This window comes from Manis pentadactyla, chromosome 4, assembly GCF_030020395.1.
Source record: "Manis pentadactyla isolate mManPen7 chromosome 4, mManPen7.hap1, whole genome shotgun sequence".
NCBI classification, from domain to species: domain Eukaryota; kingdom Metazoa; phylum Chordata; class Mammalia; order Pholidota; family Manidae; genus Manis; species Manis pentadactyla.
The window spans coordinates 19,522,156-19,540,788 of NC_080022.1; the positions used below are offsets into that span (position 1 = coordinate 19,522,156).

Here is an 18,633-nt window from a genome sequence, read left to right on the forward strand (position 1 = left end):
TCAGACAGGCACATGCACACACACAGCCCCCACACAACCATGCCTCCACATGTATGCACATGTACACTCATGAGACCCATGTCAAGGCATGTGCTCACAGACACAGGAGACACAAGTGGGAACACAGGGTTTCCCAAAGTGAGATGTGCTTCCTACTGGTGGGTGGGACATGAGATAATTTTCAGCCCTCTGTGGAGAAACTTACTATTAAAAATTTAATGGTAATGTAGTTATTACAATGTCTATTAAGGACAAATCATACGTACACATTGAACTCATGACTTTTACGGATATTATTCCCTAGGATAAGGATAAAGTAAAAAAAAGTTGAGTTGATTTAGAGAAAAGTATTAAGTAGGTAATGATTCAAAAGGAAGGACAATGTAGCAAAAAACTGTGACACAAGTACACAAATGCTGAGTCTGGGAAACATGGGCAACACAGACAGACTCATACCCACATGGGCAGGCACAGACACACTCCACCTGACACACTACCCACCTGCTTGATGGGGTAGAGCGAACCCACCCTCTGGGTCCCACTGTAGGTCAGCCAGTTGGTGATCTCGCAGCTGCCCACCAGCCACTGGCGGCCCCGGAAGTCACTGTGCTCACACAGCACCCAGCTGGGCCCAGCAAGTGCCAGAGACACAGAGAGGAAGACAGACAGACAGACAGGTGGAGAAGACATGAAAATCAGAGCATCCTCCACCTTCTTTTCTCTCTTACTGGGACTTCTCTGCCTGGGGCCAGGGTGCCCAGAGGGGAGAGGGAAGTAGATTTGGGACTTCACAGGGCAGAGGAGGGTCCAAAGCCTGGGAGCCGGTGACCCTCGGAAGTCTGCAGTTCTCCCTCCCTCCTGGCTGGGAGGGGAACAGATTAGAAAGGGGAGGGAGAGGAGGCCAGAAACCCAGCCGTCACTCACTAGCAGCGCCCAATCCCTGTGCCTCCCCACAACCCACTCACACGCCCCCCTTGATCCGCACGGACAGCACGTGGTTGTTGAAGCCCTGGGCTTGCAGGCTCCGCACCTCCCCGTCGAGCTCGATCTCCTTCCCCTCGAAGCACTCCAGGCCGTACAGGGAAATGGAGGGCTCTGAAAAGTGCTGGGGGCCCAGGGTATGGAGAAAGGGTGAGGCGGTGGGGGCTCCAGCCCCAGACTCAGGCCCCAGATAGGTATTCCTGACCCTCTTCCCTGAAAGGGCCCCCGACTCCTGGACACGGCCAGCTAGATGTCCCCCAGATTCTCAGAGGCAACATGTGCCAGACTAGGCCCACCACTGCCCCTCAGCACCTCCTCCCCAGGAAATGGCCCTTCTAAGAATAATAATAATAATATTGGTAATTATAGCAGCTCTCATATTCAGGGCTTACTACATGCCCGATTCTGTGCTAAGCACTTTACCCAAAATGTTGTTAACTTCTCAGCAACCCTATAAGCTAGGTGCTATTATTATCCGTTTGACAGAGGGGAAACTGAGGCTGGACAAGATTAAACCACTTGCTCAAGGCCCTGAAGCTGGACTGCAGATAACGTCTATTTGCCTTCAGAGACCAACATGTAGTTGTGATGAGCATGGACCCAGGAGCTGGGCCTGCCTCAGGGAGAACCTGGCTCTGCCTGTTAGCAGCTGTGGGAACTGGAGCAAGTCACATGACCTCTCTGTGCTTGTTTTCAAGCACATCTGGAAAAGGGAGATGGTAATAGCAACAAACCCACACGGTGTGTGGTGAGGCTTAAACGCCCTAGTATGTGGGAAACCTCTTCAGCACTGCCTGGAGTGTGGTCTGTGCTCAGCAAATGTTGGCTGACCTATGTGTGCTGCCCCCTGGCCAACCAGTTGGTCACTAGTCTTGCAGACCCCAGCTCCCTAATGTGACTGTGTCATTTCTCTCCCTCTCGCCCCAGCCCAGGACATCACTTGCACAGGCTTGCTTGTAGCACCTCTGCGGCCTTGCCCCGCCCACAGCCGCAGAGCCACCTTCTGCTCCCTTCCTCCCAGCTCAGGACCAGCACCTCAGCTGTCCAGGCCCCTGCCCCCAACAGACCCCTGAAGGCTGGTCCCTACTGTCCCTGTACCTCTTCCGTATCTGCACATACTCTGCAGTGCAATCTTTATGTCAGTGTGACCATGGAGTCCTTGGAGGTGGGGCTATGTGCCCAGGCGCCATGCCTAGGACTCCCCCAGCGGCACACACTGCCTCTGGGGTTGCCTGGAACTGAACAAGGGTACTCACCAGGGGTACCTTCCGGAGAGAGCCCAGGACTGTGGAGGCTAGGCAGCCCATGGCTGTGAGAGTGGGGAACTCGCCCTCGGAGAGAATGTGCTGGTCACCCTCGAAGTTCTTCTCATCAAATAGAATCCAGCTGGGGAAGGGAAGGAGTTAGGGGACGTGAGTGGGTATTTGGGCCTGCCCTTTCCTCAGCCTGCCCAGGCGCCCTGAGATACAGCCAACTGTATAAAGTGTCACTTGATCGTGACCCCCCACCACTTCAGGGGAGGTCAAGAATGAACAGCAGAGATTGAGGTCAGACTTAAGAAATGACTGAAAGGACACTTGTCTCTCTGGCAGCACAGCCACCCAGGCTCACATTGGTGTCGGATACAAGAGCTTGTGCTTAAGTAAGAAATCGGGCCTCACTGGAGACATTCGAGCAAACGTTGGACAACTATTTTCCCAGAACAGAAAGGAAACTCATGCATGATAAAAGGTGACTAATAAACATACCAAAAGAATATGGCTGCACAAATACCAGAATCTGATCAGATAAAACAGTTTAAGGAACTTCTTGGAACCTACAATAAACTTACAGAAACATGCTTTTTGGATGGTGTTAAAGACTTCACAAAAAGAGAAGTAAAACCTGAAGAGACCACCTGCTCAGAACATTGCTTACAGAAATATTAAAAAATGACAAGAAAGAATATCCATGAGATTTCAGGATCATATTCAGCCATACTCAGCAGAATGAAGTCCTAGCAGCCAAAGCAGGACTCTGGTCAACCATGATAGAGAAGTCCTGATGGATGGACTTCTGATGAAAGATTGCCAACAGCTATTGCCTGGAAATGAGGATAATATCCCCTGAAAACAGGAGCCAGCATGTTAAACCATCTGTCACGACTGTTTGGCAAATGGAAACCACTGGAAAAACAAAATTGCTATTTACCAGGAATAATCAAAATAGGTCTTCTTGTTCAATGAAAATAGTAAGATGCAACATTTATTAAGGCCTTAAAATTTAGAAGCTTGGTCTCTTGGTTAGAAAAATAAACCTTCTTTAGAAAAGTGACTTCTTCGATTGTGACTTGCTTTAATTTTAAAGCAAAATTGTATTCAATCATGCATGAAATAGAGGAAATTTTTTATTACTCAAAGTAAAATAAATGGAAATATCTGTGAGTAGTTGTTTACACTATATAGTACCACAGTATTCTGACTGGACTACGGATATGTTGAAATGTTTTTCAATCAGGATCGTTCTCCAAGTATTCCTGTTCATTCATGTCTGCCTCAAATTGCTGGTAAATACATAAAGTAGTTACTTGCTAATCATTTTAATGCATGATCCTTTTCTCGCCTCCCTTGTGTCAGGATGGGCATCACACATTCCCATCCTAGCTACGTTTTCACGATCTTCAGGAAACATCCCGTCTGAGACTAGCTTGGGCATATTTAAGACTGTTAGGCTCTAGTGGAGACTGTGTTGTTCTGTCTTGTTCAAAACCATAGAGACCAATATGGACGATTCTGAGTCACACCAACAAACAATGTTCAGTGCACTCTCAGCCATGACATGTGATTAGTGTAATAAAAAGGGAACCAAAGTTAAGAAAGAAAAAAGGAATGACTGAATGAAATCATACTGCCCCTACAGAGGGAAATTTGGCAATATCAAGCAAACCTATGCGCAATTACTTGGCAACCCCATTTCTTGGAATCTATCCCAGGACCCCCTTCAAAAACATGAAATGACACAAGCACAAGGCTGTTTATTACAGCGCTTTTTGCAATGGCAAAGGGTAGAAACAGCCCCAATGTCTAATCAGTAGGGGATTGGTTGAACAAACTAAGAGTCTAGTACAATATAGCAGTAAAAACGGATAAGGAAGAGCTCTTAAGGGGATATAAAGTGATCACCAAAATATAAGTAAAAAAAAAAAAAACAAGGTGCAAAAACACTGTTTATAGTAGGCTTTTAAAAACTGAGATACAATTTGCATAAAATAAAATTCACTCTTTTAAAGTATGCAATTCAATGTCTTCAGTATATTCACCAAGTTGTATTCTTTTTTACATAAGAAAATGGGGGAGGAGAGAAATAAGACATATTTGGTTTCTATAGTCATATGTAAATGTATATATGAGAGTATATTTGCTTGTCTTCAAAAAGAAACAATGGATGAATAAACAAAACACCAAAAAGAAAAATTACCTGCAGGGAGAGAGGGGGGAAAAGATGGCAGGGACAGAATGGAAGGCTATCGTTTTTAAGTGTTGCCTTTGACTGCGTACTGAGTTTGCGTCTCCCCCAAATTCACATGTTGAAGCCCTAACCTCAAAGATGATGGCCTCCGGGAGGTAACTGGGTTGAGATGAGGTCATGAGGGTGGAGCCCCCATGATGGGACTGGTGTCATTATAAGGAAAGGAGGAGACAGGAGCTCTCTGCCATGTGAGGATGCAGCAAGAGGGCAGCCAGGAAGAGAGCCTTCACTAGGGAGCTAAATGGGCTAGCACCTTGATCTTGGATTTCCCAGCCTCCAGAATTGTGAGAAAATTAATTCCTTGGGTTTAAGCCACCCACTGCATAGTATTTTGTTGTAGCAGCCCACACTAAGAATATTGTAAATATTCTACATAATTAAAAAACAAGTATCCTTTTAAAATGTATCCTAAAAATTAAAACAAATTAAATAAAATAAATGAACTTAACTGTGTACCAGGTTGGTGGTGTAACCAGACAGAAAAAATAATTATTTCAAATGTCTTACAAACACAATATTTTGAACTGTACATACTGAATGGGATGTTGGTGAATGTGCCGAGAACAAAATGAACCACAAGGAAGCCTCAAACATCATTCACTGGTTTTCACTGTTAGTAGTAATAGTGGTATTATAATTTTGAAATACCCAACATGCAGATTTTGGTCTCTAAATACCATTTCCCGCTAAAAGGAATCAGAAATGGCTGATAACAAATTTGGAGTAAAAAAATGTACAAAATGATCCTGGAGTGTCTTATTGTGCCAGAAAAACAAGGAAGTTATAAAAAAAAACAATTGGGATCATATCAAAAGGACCCAGCAGGCAATTTAAAGGGGCTGCCATTTGTCAAAGATGTCACATAAAAGAATAGTGACTCCAACAGATTGAAGCATTTTGAAAACATAAAACTCTATGAGTTCATAACAATACTTAAAAAAACTTCACTGGTCAGCTTTGGAGGTTGCTAGGATACCAATTCACAAAGTATTCTGAAAAATGCACAAGAGAAAGGGGCAAACATTGATTGTTGAGAAAGGACCAAACTGCCCTTTTTATATATACTATTTCAGGTAAACAAATGGTTGCAAAGGGAAGGTTCCTTATAGAAGTGAGGTAGAGCAGGGACGTGGGGCAGCACCATGCCACTACAAGGTCCAGCTTGCGAACAAAGGCCAGCCTATTCTTTAACCTAACCTTAAAATGTTGTTTTTCCTTCTCATGTTTTTCTTCTTCCAGTCACACTAATCAATTAAGTAATGTCTGTGTCCAAGACAAGAAAGAAACCTCCAAGGAACTGACCTCCAGAGCATAACAAACTTGATAGAAAGTTGTCAGCTTTGATGGATAAAGAATGCCAGGATGCCAATCAACACAGTTATCTGGAAAATCCTATCCTTAAGAAAAAGACTACATACGTCTTGCCTAATACTGACCACTAGCCAAAAGGCCCTATAAAACTCCAAACCCTAAACCCATAAGCATATCACCTCTTTCTCTGAGATTGCCCTAACTCCTGTCAGAGTTTGTACTGGCAATTTAAATAAAACCTTCCTACTCTCCCTCCGAATAAACCTGTTTGGCACCTTTTCTCTGAGGTTTCCCACCCTCCCTCCTTCTAATGTGTACTTTAGTTTAAATAAAACCTTCATACTGCTTAGCCTATTGCACTTTTTGTTTGAATTCTTTCAAGCCAGCTAGAAGGTTACTAAGAGATCTCATCCATCGTTGGTAAGTGTCTTTGACACTGCAATTTCATTCAACTTTACAGTCTTAATTGTGGAAAGCAGTATGGAGGTTCCTCAAAAAACTAAGAATAGAAATACCATTTGACCCAGGAATTCCACTCCTAGGATTTACCCTAAGAAAACAGGATCACAGATTCAAAAAGACATATGCACCCCTATGTTTATTGCAGCACTATTTACAATAGCCAAGATACGGAAGCAATCTAAGTGTCCATCAGTAGATGAATGGATAAAGATGTGGTACATATACACAATGGAATATTATTCAGCCATAAGAAGAAAACAAATCCTACCATTTGCAATGACATGGATGGAGCTAGAGGGTATTATGCTCAGTGAAATAAGCCAAGCAGAGAAAGACAAGTACCAAATGATTTCACTCATCTATGGAGTATAAGAACAAAGCAAAAACTGAAGGAACAAAACAGCAGCAGACTCACAGAACCCAAGAATGGACTAACAGTTACCAAAGGGTAAGGGACAGGGAGGGTGGGTGGGAAGGGAGGGATAAGGGGATTAAGGGGCATGATGATTAGCACATATAATATAGGGGGTGCATGGGGAACGCAGTATAGCACAGAGAAGACAAGTAGTGACTCTATAGCATCTTACTATGTTGATGGACAGTGACTGTAATGGGGTATGTGGTGGGGACTTGATAATAGGGGGAATGTAGTAACCACAATGTTGCTCATGTGAAACCTGAGCATAAGACTGTATATCAATGATACCTTAATAAAAAATAATTTTTAAAAAGCAAAATGCAGCAAAAAAACCCAAAAAAAACCTTGCAGTCTTAAGCACAAGCCTTTTCTCTCTCCCTGTTTTATTTCAGCCAAGTAGGGAAGTGGCTGTGGGGACCTCTGATTTGGGGCCTTGCGTGTTCCCCTTAAGTGGGTGACGCAGACGGGACTGCAGCCATACGATCATGTTCTTTAGCAGCCTGCCTGACTGTCTCCTTTTCTCTGTTTTGGAAAGTTCCAAGAACATAAATTCACTCTATCCAGAGTTCCAAGGCTTTCCCAATTCTGGGGTGGTAGGGATATAATTCCTTTGCCATGGAGATCCAAGTGGACATCGTACGCCAGGTGACCCTGGCTTCATGGGTTGGCAAGGGATCTGTCCCTATGCTGAGCAGGAGTTCAGTGAACTTTTGTTTTCTCTCTTCTGTTCTTTCTTGCTTTCCATGGCCTCCATAGCTGCACAAATAGAAGAGCCATTCTTCCTGGCACTATGCAACTGTGACACTTGCTATTACTTTTACTTTAACAAATTTCTTCTTGCTTTTGTTCAACCCATTTGTGAATTCTTTCTTGATCAGTCAAGACCCTCTCCTGGGTTGAGGTTTCACCTAGCGCTCAGGGAGAGATGTTCCCAGAAGGGACTGCCTGACAACAGAAGTATTACAGCTAATCTATGTAGAAGGAATAATACAAATTCAAAAATCGTCATTTTTAACCTCTAAAGAAATAATGGGTCTAGACAATTATTACCAACCAAATACAGAAGATGCTAAAATCATTAGGTGAAAGGTAAATGGGGAAGCTTATAATGTAGGGTCTTAGTATCATTAAAAGTGGGACATCCTCCCAATATGCTGCAGTGGCAAGTACTTGGTACCACCTAGATAGTCTTCTTGAGAAGAAAACAAAATACAACACCCTGAATCTCATAAAGCCTCTAGGTCTAGCTACCAGTTTACAGAAAATACAGGGCATAAAGGAACAGTTAAAAGACACCACCAAGAATCAGTCAACCAAATACAGAAGATGGGAAATTTACAGGGCAAATTATTGGGTTTCTTCAAACAAATAAGTGGTATAAAATAAAAAGAAGGGGAGGAGGACTGTTACAGATTAGAGACCAAATCAACCAAATGCAATGTGTGGACCTTGCTTGGACCTTGAGAAAAACGAACCGATTTCACAAAGGTATTTTTGAGACAATGGGGAGAAATCTGAACATGGACTGGGCGTTAGGTGATGTTAATAAAGTACTGTTAAACTTACTAGATGTGATAATAATTTGAGCTATGTGTGTGTGGCAGGAGCAGTTCTTTCTAATTGGATACACATACTGAAGTATTTACCTGTGAAATTTTATGTTGGGTAGGGGATTTTAAATACTCCACCAAAAAAAAAAAAGGGCAGAGGGATAGATGAAACGAGTGGGGTTCTTTATACTATATTACATACATGTTTTACATTTTCCACAAAGGCTCTTTATTTTGCTTTGTTTGTTCTAAGACTGAATGATTCAGAACATAATAGCTAATCTCAAGAGAGCCGAAGGAAGGAAATCATTGGAAAGAAAGACCGTCTTCCTTAGTCCAGATCTCTAAGCTGAGTTAAACGCTTCTGGACGTGTGCGCCCGGCCTTCCCGCCCCCTGCCCCTCCGAGCCTCCCCTCCCCCCATCCTTACCTGCCTCCGTGGACACGGCAGGACTGGGGCTGGAAGGAAGTGGGTAGGGAGGCCTGATCATCCTCGAAGGAGAAGTGGTCACCCAGGAAGTCGGCGCCGGAAAAAAGCTGAATCTGGGGGCAGAGGCGGGAAGAGATGAGAGGAAAGGAGGGAGACGGAGAGAAGACAGAATGGGGAAGAGGCGGGGATATGTGAAATGAGGTCAGAGGAGCCAGAGGTCTCGACCAGCTTCTTACCTTTGAGACAAAGTGTAGATTGTGCTCCCCGACCTGAAAGGAGGAACCGAAGTTTCAAGACTTAAGGAGCGCACCAGCCCCTAGCCACACAGTTCCCAGGGTTTCAGTATTCACGACCCTTTCCTCAACTCTCCCTCCTCCGTCTAGATTAGCCCCGCCCCTCCCAGAGGCCCCGCCCCACGAGCGCCCCGCCGGGTCCTTCCAGCCCCGCCCCACTGCGGTGGGACAGCCCCGACTCCAAGCCCTTCCCCTCTCAGGAACCCCTGCTGCCGCACGCACCTGCAGGACCGGCTGCAGCGAGGCGAGGGCGCTGTTGCCCGCCCCCCAGTCGTCGCAGTTGCGGTACACGCCCTTCTCCAACACGTACTGCTCGCCGGAGAAGCCCACCTTCTCGTAGGCCACCCACCTGCAGGAAGGGCGGGGCGCAGGTCAGAGGGGCGGAGCCGGCTCCTCTGCTGGACCACTCCCTGCACGCCCCGCTCCCTAAGCCCTGGTCACTCACACGCCGCTGAGCACGTGGATAGCCTGCGTGCGGGGGCCGTGTCGTGCCAGCTCCACGTCCAGCAATGCCTCGCTCACCTCCACACCATGCCCCTCGAAGTCCGTGGCCGCAAACAGCACGATGGCCGGGTCCCCGAAATCCTGGGCCCCAGGAACAGTCAGGTCTCTCCCACCCACCGATGGAAACCTTGGGAGTGCCCAGACCCTAGGAACACAGCCCGCCCCCAAAGGGGACTTTGGGGTAAGGCGATAAGTGTGGCCTCAGGAAGAGCAGCAGGAGGGAGAGAGGCTAGACCTCAGGAAACGCTTCTGAGTGCTCTGGAAAACTGGGAGGGGGGCACAAATTCTTAAGTCAACCAATGGTACTAGGGGGAAGTATGGTCACGGCCAATGGCAGAGGGATGCCCCAATTGCCCTTGCTTACCGTCCGGATGACCCGGAGGGAGGTGAGCACCTCGTCATAGCCTCCCCAGTGTGTCCAGTCAGTGTATTCCCCCTCCTCCAGCAGATACTGGTGGCCCCGGAAGCCCTCCTTCTCGTAGCCCACCCAGCTGCGGGAAGGTGGAGGCAGGCGGACAGACTCAGGAAGACTGATGTGTAAGACAGCTGCCCCACCCCCAGGCAGCCCAGTCACTCCCCACCCCCACGGGTAGAGGCCAGGGGGAGGATGAGGTAGAAGGCAGGGTCCTGCGTCCTCACCAGCCCCCAAGAACTCGAAGGGACCCCACAGAGGCCAGGTGGGGGCTCTGGCTGTCCTCTGGCTGCTGAAGGTTGTAGATGTCTCGACACAATTCCCAGCTGCGGCCCTGAAAGTCTGGGGCCTCATACACCACAGCCTAGGGAGTGGGGGCTGTGTGAGGTTGGGAGGCAGTGATCGGGATCCAGACACCAGACAGCCGGGGTTGGCTCTGCCCAGCAGCAGCCCAGAGCTAGGCATTCCCACTCCCTCACTGAACCCCATTCCCTCACCTAACTCCACTCTCTTCTCTGACCTGATCCTTACACATCAAAAGCCAGTTCCCAGTGAGCCCACTGACTTCCACCCTCCCAGACCCAGCTTCTGGTCCCCAGCACCCTCCTTTCCCACCTTCCAGTCTAGGCCATGACAGCCGCACACATACACACACCCCACCCGAAGGCCTTCTTTGATCTTGAAGCCCAGGCCCTTACCTTGGGCTCCCCTGGTCTCTCCACGCTTGGGCAGCCCTGCAGAGGAGACAGAGCTGAGACACCAGCCCAGAGGTGGGGAGACAGATGGGGCTGGTGACCTAGGATTTACTTGATCCTGAGACCCCTAAAAACTGCAAACCCCATGTCCTCCCTCTCCTCCACCCCTCGAATCCTCCTCTCTTCCAGTCTCATTCCCAGTAAGAGCTCCCAGGCCCTGCCTCTTCCCCGATTCTCTTAGGATAAGGCCATTGTCCTGCTCCTTACCAATCTCATGGGCTTTAGGGAGCCCACGCTGGGGTCTGAGGTACCCCAGGACTCTGAGGTGGGGTACTCTCCAGGTTCCAGGATGCAGGGAGTGTCCTCAAAGGAGGGTTTGGGGTACAGCAGCCACCTGGGGGGAGGCAGAGGGGCAGCTGTACCCCCAGACACCCAGGGATTGGGGGTTGGGAGGTTTAGAGGGGAAAAGGTTTTGGAGGAGAGGCCCCCATCTAGGGGACTGGGGAGGACATTTCAGGCCCCCATGATATCTCGCAGGAGCCACTCCATTAGTCTCTATTCCTCTGGCCTGGCCATCTCTAATTCCACACAACAGCTGGAGAGTCTTTCCTAGCATACATACCTGCTTAAAGACCCCAGGTAGTTCTCCCATTAGGCTCACAGTGCAGCCCAGCTGCACACAGAGGCCCTTTGATCTGCCCCCTGCTTCCCTCTGGACAGCACATCTCCCCACCCGCTGCTTTCTCTGGCCAGACTGAACTTCAGAAGCTTAGATGGCTCACCTCTTTGCAGCTTCTGTTGCCTCTGCTAGAGAGGCTCTTTTCCCCATTAATTCAAATAGCAAATATTTGGAGGCATCTACCCAGTGCCAGGCCCTGTGTCAGGCATCAGGGATACAGTAGTGAACAAAACATAAAATCCCTGCCTTCATGGAGCTTAGAGTCTTCTGGCCAACTCATCCCTCCTAAGGTGTCTTCTCTAGGAAGGTTTCTCTGACCTCAGGCTTCTTTGGGGCTTTTCTGTGCTCCCATGCCCCGCGCTCCCTGTCCCAGAACTCTGCATTACTACTGCTTATTTGCCTTCCCCACCAGTAGAGTGAGCACTTCTCAAGGGCAGGAACCGTGTCCTGTCACCTCTGTGTCTCCAGCACCCAGCACAGTGAATGTTAACTGAAGGGATTCCAGAACAGCCCAGACTCACAGTCCTGCCGAGACTGTGGCAGACGCCACCTGCAGGGTCCTCTCTAGGCTTTGAGGGTCCTCCAAGGCCTCAGTTAGCTTTATTTGCTCCCCATTAAGGCCCTCCTCAGAGTACAGGGTGATCTCTGGGGTAATGTAGGTCTGCAGAAGGAGAGAGGTGGAAAAATGTAGTGTAAAACAATATCCCTCGGAAATTAGCCCTGCCCACACCTGCTTCCCCAGGTCTATCCAGTGTGGCTCCAAGGGGCTTCTGGGAAACTTTGTGGCCATCTCCCTAGAAGCCAGGAGCATGACTGGGATGTTCTCTGCAAGGTTGGCTCGACAAAACCAAAACCAAAGCCATTGCTGGTCCAGCACTAGACCTTTGGGGGAACTTAAGTTCCCAGCAGGAGCTTGTCAAGTGCCAGGTCCTTTGCCTTATCTCTGGATAGCCTGACTTCCAGCCTCCTGGAGGGACAGGCAGGATGGATAGCTGCTTCCTAACTTTGACCCTTTCTGTGCAGTTCCTGCCCCTGTCCAGACTGGCTTCCACTTGAATGTCATCCCAGAAAGCAATAGTTCCTCTGTGCATTCTGGGAGTTTCTTCCTTACTAGGACCATATCATTCACTCACTCCCTCATCAAATTGATGAAGCATCTACTGAATGCAAAGCATTGTGCTAAGGGATGTCCTACCCCATCTCATTTGGTCATCCAGATAGGAGATATTCTCCATTCACAGACTAGGAAAGTAAGGCTCAGCAAAGGTAAGTGGCCTGCCTGAGGACACACAGCCTGTGAGTAGCAGGGCCAAGAATGCCGTGGTTGTTTCTGTTCACTCTTGCAATCCAGCACCTCCTAAGTGCCTGGATACATTAGGTGCCCAATCAGTGCTGAATGAATCAAATGAATCCAGGTCCACGTGACTTCAAAGCCCTTGTTTTTCTCTTGTGCCTCATTACCTCCCACATGAAGGTGAATTTATTATGAGAAGCTCACAATAAATTGTCCACAAACATTTGTGTGCTTCTAGAGAGGCTTTGAAAGCTGTCCCCTCTTTTGTGTGGCTGGGCTACTGCCCTAGTTAAAACTCGTCAACTCTTGTCTGCTCTTACCAGGAGGACTGCAACAGTTCTGGTCTTGGAGTTACTCATCCTTCCATTAAACAACAAACAAATAAACATCTTATAGGCCCTTGCTTTTAGAGTTACTGCTTTCTCTTCTGGGGCTCCCTTGTGGCCAAGGTGGTTTTGTCAAGGTTCATTTCAGCAGTCTTTTTGTGTTATGAAAAAAATATTGTTTTTTCCCATTTTACATATATGAAACTATAATATCGACCATGCCTTTTCAAGCCACACACCCCTCCCTCATAAACCAGAGGTGCCCCTCAGCTGGGAATCACAGCCCTTCCTGGTCTTCCTGCCTCTGGGATCCCCATCCAGTCTTTTCTCCTCTTGGCAGCCAGAGGGATGTTTATAAATCCCTAGTCTGGTTATATGACTTTCCTGCTTCAGACCCAACCCTCGCTTGACCATGAGTCCTGCAGTGCACAGAACAGGCCTCCCCAGCACGCCCATAGCCTGGCATGATGCCTGGCGCACAGTGGACATTAATGAGCATCCGTGTGAGCAAATGAATGAACAAATGACTGTGACACTTTGGGTCAACTGTGGCCTGGGCCCTGGGTGATAGGCAAGTGCCCACATCCACACTCACCCATTTCTGTTGCTTTAACCCATCCCTTCTCTAGTGCCAGCTCAAGCCTCCCCAGGCTGCTTTCCCAAGCTGGGCTTGGTCACTGCCTGACCCTTGCCTCCCCAAACCAGGCTGAGCACCCCTCAGAAATCCTTTCTTCTCCAGTTAGCTCCAAGGGCAGGGATCTACAGGTGAGTCCATAATAAACCCTCTTTAGCCTCCTGCCCCATAAGATCTCTCCCAGAGACTCCAACTCCAGGCATCTGAGGCTGTTGGCTTCCTCAGGGGACCTGGGCTCAGGATAGAAGGGGCAACACCTGGCCTCCCACCCCCACACTCACCCGGACAACCCTCCTCAGGGAGCCAATGCCTTGGGTGCTCCACGCCGATCCCAGGACTCTGAGTTCCACATCTCCTTCAGGCAGGACCAGCTTTCGGCCCCGGAACTCTGACTCTTCATACAGCACCCAGCTGTGAGCAGAGATCCGGGGTCAGCAGCTAGGGATTGGTGTGCCCACAGGCAGGGGCCCTGGGTAGCTGAGAGGATTTCCTCCCGGATGGCCTGGACACATCTCACTGCCCTCACGTTCCCTGGGTTCACAAGCAGGCCCTCCCCACACCCCTGACCCTCCACACTCACCAGCCTCGAACCACCCTCACAGAGGCCACGTGGTCCCAGCTGGAGGTATCGACCGTGTCTTCCCAGACCTCCCTGCTGCTGCCTTGGCAGCCAGCCTCTGAGAAGAGGATCATCTAGAGAAGGCACAGGGGAGTTCCTCAGGCCCTGCCCCCAGGCCCCTGCCTCCTGCCACCGGCTTGCTCCCCTCCACACACCTACCTTCCCAGGCCTAGTGTTCAGCTTGCCCTGGATCTTCAGTGCTGGGCTCTGGCATGGAGGAAAGCGGTAAGTCTTAGGGGGTTGCCGCCTTACTGCCTCCCTGCAACCTGCCATTCCAAGGATCCCACACACCCCGTTGGCCTCCACTTCCAAACAGCTGGCCCAAGAGGGTACCACGCTTGTTCCCAACCCCCAGGGGCCTCATCAGTCTGTCCCAGGAACTGAGTGCCTATCACTCCCTTTCCCCAGATTCTGAGAGAGCAGAGTCGCCAAGCTCTTTGGAACCCACAGTGCAAACCTCCTGTTGTTTGGATAGGGAGACGGAGGCCCAGAGAGCCATGGCTTGCATAAATGAAGTCACACTGGACTAGACCTCAGATCTAAGCCTCTGTCTGGCCTCTGGAGACTCTGCCCCAGTACCTCAGTCCTCACAGCAACCAAATCCTGGCCTAAGAGGGGCCAGGCACCCTCCCTGACCCACCCAGGGCCTCACTCACCCACTCCTCCAGGGGCCAGACACATGCCGGCTTCTCTGGTGGGGGCCTTGCACTGCAGAGCAGGGGCAGCTGTCCTGGCACCTTCCTGAGCCCTGGTGCCCCATGGGGTGGCAGAGAAGATAGTTTTGTGCCCAGTGGTTCCAAGGTGGGGATGTCCTTGGTGGCAGGCACCAGACCACCAAAGAGAAGGCTGCCTCCAAGACGGGAAGTAGGCCGGCTACCTGCCTGCCATTCTAGCGCCAGCTCTGCGTGGGGGCCCTTGGCACCTGCTACATGCCTCCTCATCATCTCCAGTGGAGAGCAGGAGATCTGGGGAGGCCTGGCAGGACGGGACTCCCAGGAGAGGCTGGACTGAGCCTTCTCCTGCCTTCGCTGGAGTTTCTCATCATCGCTCAGGTAGGGGTTCTCTGGTTCTTCTTCCTCTTCCTGCTCCTTCTCTTCCAGGTCAGGCACCTCCTGGGGGCTGGTTCCCAGCACCCATGGTCCGGGCTGGTCCTCCTTGATGGCGGGCAGGGTAGCATACATGGCCAGGGAGGAGGAACGGGGGGCTCGAGGCAGCCGGTGAGTGCGGAGGATCTCAGGGGGCTCCATGCTGCGCAGTGTATCCAGGAAGATCTCCAGGTCAGTGGCCAGGGCCACCTCATCCTCCCTTGCTAGCTCTGGGAGCACCTTTCCCTCACTGGAGTCAGGGACAGGCTGAGCCTCTGGGCTGGCCTCTTCTCCCATTGGCACTGGGGAAGGGGGGCCTCCTGAGCTGAGGGACACCTCGCCCACTGAAGAGGGGTCAAGGAGACCTGCAGGGCCATGGATGACCACTTTCTGGGTGGAAAATAGGGCATCAGAAGCACCAGGGCCCTGGGCACCTTCTTTTTGGGGAGTATATGAGACGGGGCTCCCTTCAGAGCCCTGGATCACCTTGTCCTCTTTGGGGGATGGGAGAGCAGGAGCAGTCAGGCCTTGAACAGCCTCATCCTTCGGGAGGGGAGGGGAGAGGCTGCCTTCAGTACCCTGGGTAACCTTCCTTGGGGTGCTAGGGCTGCCTTCTGGGCCCCGGACAACCTTGGTTGGTGTGGAGGAAGAGGAGGCAGGAGCACCAGGGCTCTGCACTACTTCTTCCTGGGTCGGGGAGAAGATGGGGACATTTTCAGGGTCCTGCACAACTTCATTCCTTGGGGAGGATGGAGAAGAAAGACCTCCTGGGCTGGGGGCAGCCTTTCTTCTCACAGAGGATGGAGCAGGAGGTTGTCCAGGGACTGTAACAGGCTCGCTCCTCACTGTGGGCAGGATGGTGGCAGCTGGGGGTTCCATGAGCTTTTCCCTTTTTACAGAGGGCGGTGCCTGGGGAGTCCTGGAATCAAGGGTGAGCTGGGCCTCGGGGAGAGGAGTGGGCACCACAGGCTGCTGCGGGGGGTGGACAGGGCCCAGAGACAGGATTTGGGTCTGGTGTCTGGGAGAGGAGGGAACCGGTGCCTGGCCCTGAGGAATCTGGAGAAGGGCCTGGGTGGGGCTGGACACTCCCTGCACCCTTGAGACCTCATGGGCCCTGGCATCTGGGACGCTGCCCTGGTCTTGGTCCAGGTTGGTTACAGAGACATCCTGGTTCTGAGGTGGGCGAGCATCCTCTGGGACGCCTGCAAGGGCCAGGGCAGATCTGTCCCTTGGTTCTACTGTCCCTATGCCTGCCCCCACTGTGCTGCCCAGAACTGGACTCCTTGGCACAACAGCTATAGACCTGGGGAGCTGGCTAGCAGGTGGGCTACGCTCAGCCGGCACAAGGCTACTTAGCAGCTCTAGGGCCTGACTGCGGCTGGGAGAGTTCTCAGCCCGGGGGCTCACCACCACCACCCGTACTGCGTGGGCAGCATTGCGGCCCCTTGGCAGGGCCTTGCCTGAGAGCGTTGGCCCCACGGTCACAGAACTGTTCACTCGTCGGTCCACGTGCCCACCCACCACCATGGTGGTCCGCACGGTGCGAGTCACCCGCAGTTCCTCTGGGCTCTGGGGCCTCCCACTGGTGAGACTCACACGTGGGTGGGGGCTCGGCTCACGGGGCCCAGGCAGGGGCACCAAAAGGTCAGTTCTGGCCATGGCTCCTGGGCTTGGTGGCTCAGTCCTGGAGTCTTGGGGGCTGCCATCACCCTGTTCAACAGTCTCCTTTAGCCTCCCCACTGGCCTCTTCTCCTTGGGGGGTGGGGTGTACTTCTTGGAAAAGATAGGCCCATGGGTCTGGAAGCTCTTGGAGCCAGCCTCGTACCGTGGTCCCTGGTAATTCACAGTCTCTTCCCGTGGAGCAAAGCCATTGACTTCCTCTTGACGGTGACGGTACTCAAACATCTCCTCCCAGGGGGCATCCATCTGGGCCCCTGACACCAGGGACACCTTGTGAAAATGGTGTCTGATCTCTTCTTGGGCAGGGGGCCGCTGCCGCCATGTCAGTGTGGCACTCACCACTCGGGCCTCAGCCCGAGTCAGGGGCCCACCTGCCTCCTCCATGTTGGGCCCCAGCAACCTGTCCTGAGGGGTCCTTGGCTCACTGTGGCCCAGCTCCCTGCAGATGGTACCAAGAAGAGACAGGGTCAGGGGGCAGCTCCCCAAAGTGTAGAACAACTACCTCTGTCAAGGTCAGACTTGGTAATGTCAGGCAAGTCATTTGACCTTTTGGGCCTTTGTTTCTTCACCTGTAAAATGGGCATGTACTCAGGTCTCCCACCCTTCTCCCCACTTTCAGGTGATCCCCCACGCCAGGGTCCTTCAAGGGATGAAGCTGAGGCCTGAGCCTGGAAGGAAAGCAAAGAGAGAGGGCAGAAAATTATGTCTGTCTAGGGAAGGGGCTGTTTCTGCCCAAGGAGCCCTAGGTCTAGTCCTCCAGGAGCCAAAAATAAAACCGGAAAGCTAAAAATTAAACAACTGTCCTTGACCCTGTTACTGATCATTATAAAGGAAGGGAAGGAAAAACAGGCTTGGCCACAACCAAAGCTGGGTTCCCCCTGGTCCTGTCACTTTCTAGCTGGATGACCTTGGGCAGGCCATTTCTCCCCTTCAAGCTTCAAGGTTCCCAGCCACAAAACAGGAAAAATGAGTATGTTCTTCATAGGGTTATTGTCAGGATCCAATAAGACAGAATGAAAACTTGCTTTATAAACTGAAAGGCTGGTTCATAAATTTCCCACTTCCACCTTGGAGAACTGGGACCAAACATTAGGTGTTCACGAACACGTGTGTACTAACACAAGCATGCGGAAAACCGTCAGAGCCTAGTGCATGTCTGTAGGCATCTGTGGGTCTGAACAAAGCTCCGTGGGACACAGGACTTTGGACTTGAATGTACTTTCCCTCCATTCTCTCCTCTTGATTATTCCCCCCATTGTACAGATGAAGACACTGAGGGTCAGAGAAGAGGAACGACTGGTCCAGGTAACACAGGTGCTAAGCTGCCCAGGCATCACCCCTCTTGCCTCCAAGGCCAAGGCCCTGAGCACGTCCTGCCATTCCTGTGATCCTCTTCAGCAGAGTGATTCTCACCTCGGCTCCTTGATGGGTGGGGCCTGGGTCTTTCTTTTCTATCCCTCCCTTGATCTCTCTGGGTCTCCATTACCGCCTTTACTAAGTAGGAGGATAATAATAACTGCCTAAGACCTCAAAGCACCCTATTCTCTGGTGAATCTCTGTTTTAATAGTAATAATAACAACACCAGCCATTTGTTGAGGGCTTACTCTATACCTAACGGCTTGCTAAATTGCTTTATGTTTGTTGTCCTGCTGAATCTTCAAAAGAATCCCATGAATTTGATAACTTACAAAGAATAAGTTATAAATAAGCATCTCCATTTTGCAGATGATGGGGAAAAAAGGCTCAGAGAGGT

General features: G+C 50.6%; 1 protein-coding gene and 1 pseudogene across 3 annotated transcripts in view; one reads left to right on the top strand and one right to left on the bottom strand.

The window, feature by feature from the left end:
- Window positions 1-18,633, bottom strand: part of CRYBG2 (crystallin beta-gamma domain containing 2) — a 29,244-nt gene that overhangs the window by 2,808 nt on the left and 7,803 nt on the right. For all 3 annotated transcript variants that reach the window (XR_005030705.2, XM_036914857.2, XM_057499877.1), the window contains 16 exons: window positions 14,771-17,318; window positions 14,274-14,321; window positions 14,076-14,188; window positions 13,777-13,906; window positions 11,763-11,902; window positions 10,830-10,956; window positions 10,566-10,601; window positions 10,095-10,231; window positions 9,820-9,946; window positions 9,397-9,536; window positions 9,174-9,300; window positions 8,895-8,927; window positions 8,659-8,771; window positions 2,238-2,367; window positions 966-1,105; window positions 502-625 (listed from right to left, as the gene is read on the bottom strand). Coding sequence is in view for 2 of the 3 variants with exons in the window: in XM_036914857.2 (XP_036770752.2) it covers window positions 502-625; window positions 966-1,105; window positions 2,238-2,367; window positions 8,659-8,771; window positions 8,895-8,927; window positions 9,174-9,300; window positions 9,397-9,536; window positions 9,820-9,946; window positions 10,095-10,231; window positions 10,566-10,601; window positions 10,830-10,956; window positions 11,763-11,902; window positions 13,777-13,906; window positions 14,076-14,188; window positions 14,274-14,321; window positions 14,771-17,318 (4,213 nt within the window). In the remaining variant the exon portion in view is untranslated. The remainder of the gene's footprint in view (window positions 1-501; window positions 626-965; window positions 1,106-2,237; window positions 2,368-8,658; window positions 8,772-8,894; window positions 8,928-9,173; window positions 9,301-9,396; window positions 9,537-9,819; window positions 9,947-10,094; window positions 10,232-10,565; window positions 10,602-10,829; window positions 10,957-11,762; window positions 11,903-13,776; window positions 13,907-14,075; window positions 14,189-14,273; window positions 14,322-14,770; window positions 17,319-18,633) is intronic.
- LOC118927152 (mitochondrial import inner membrane translocase subunit Tim9-like) lies at window positions 2,394-3,025 on the top strand (annotated as a pseudogene).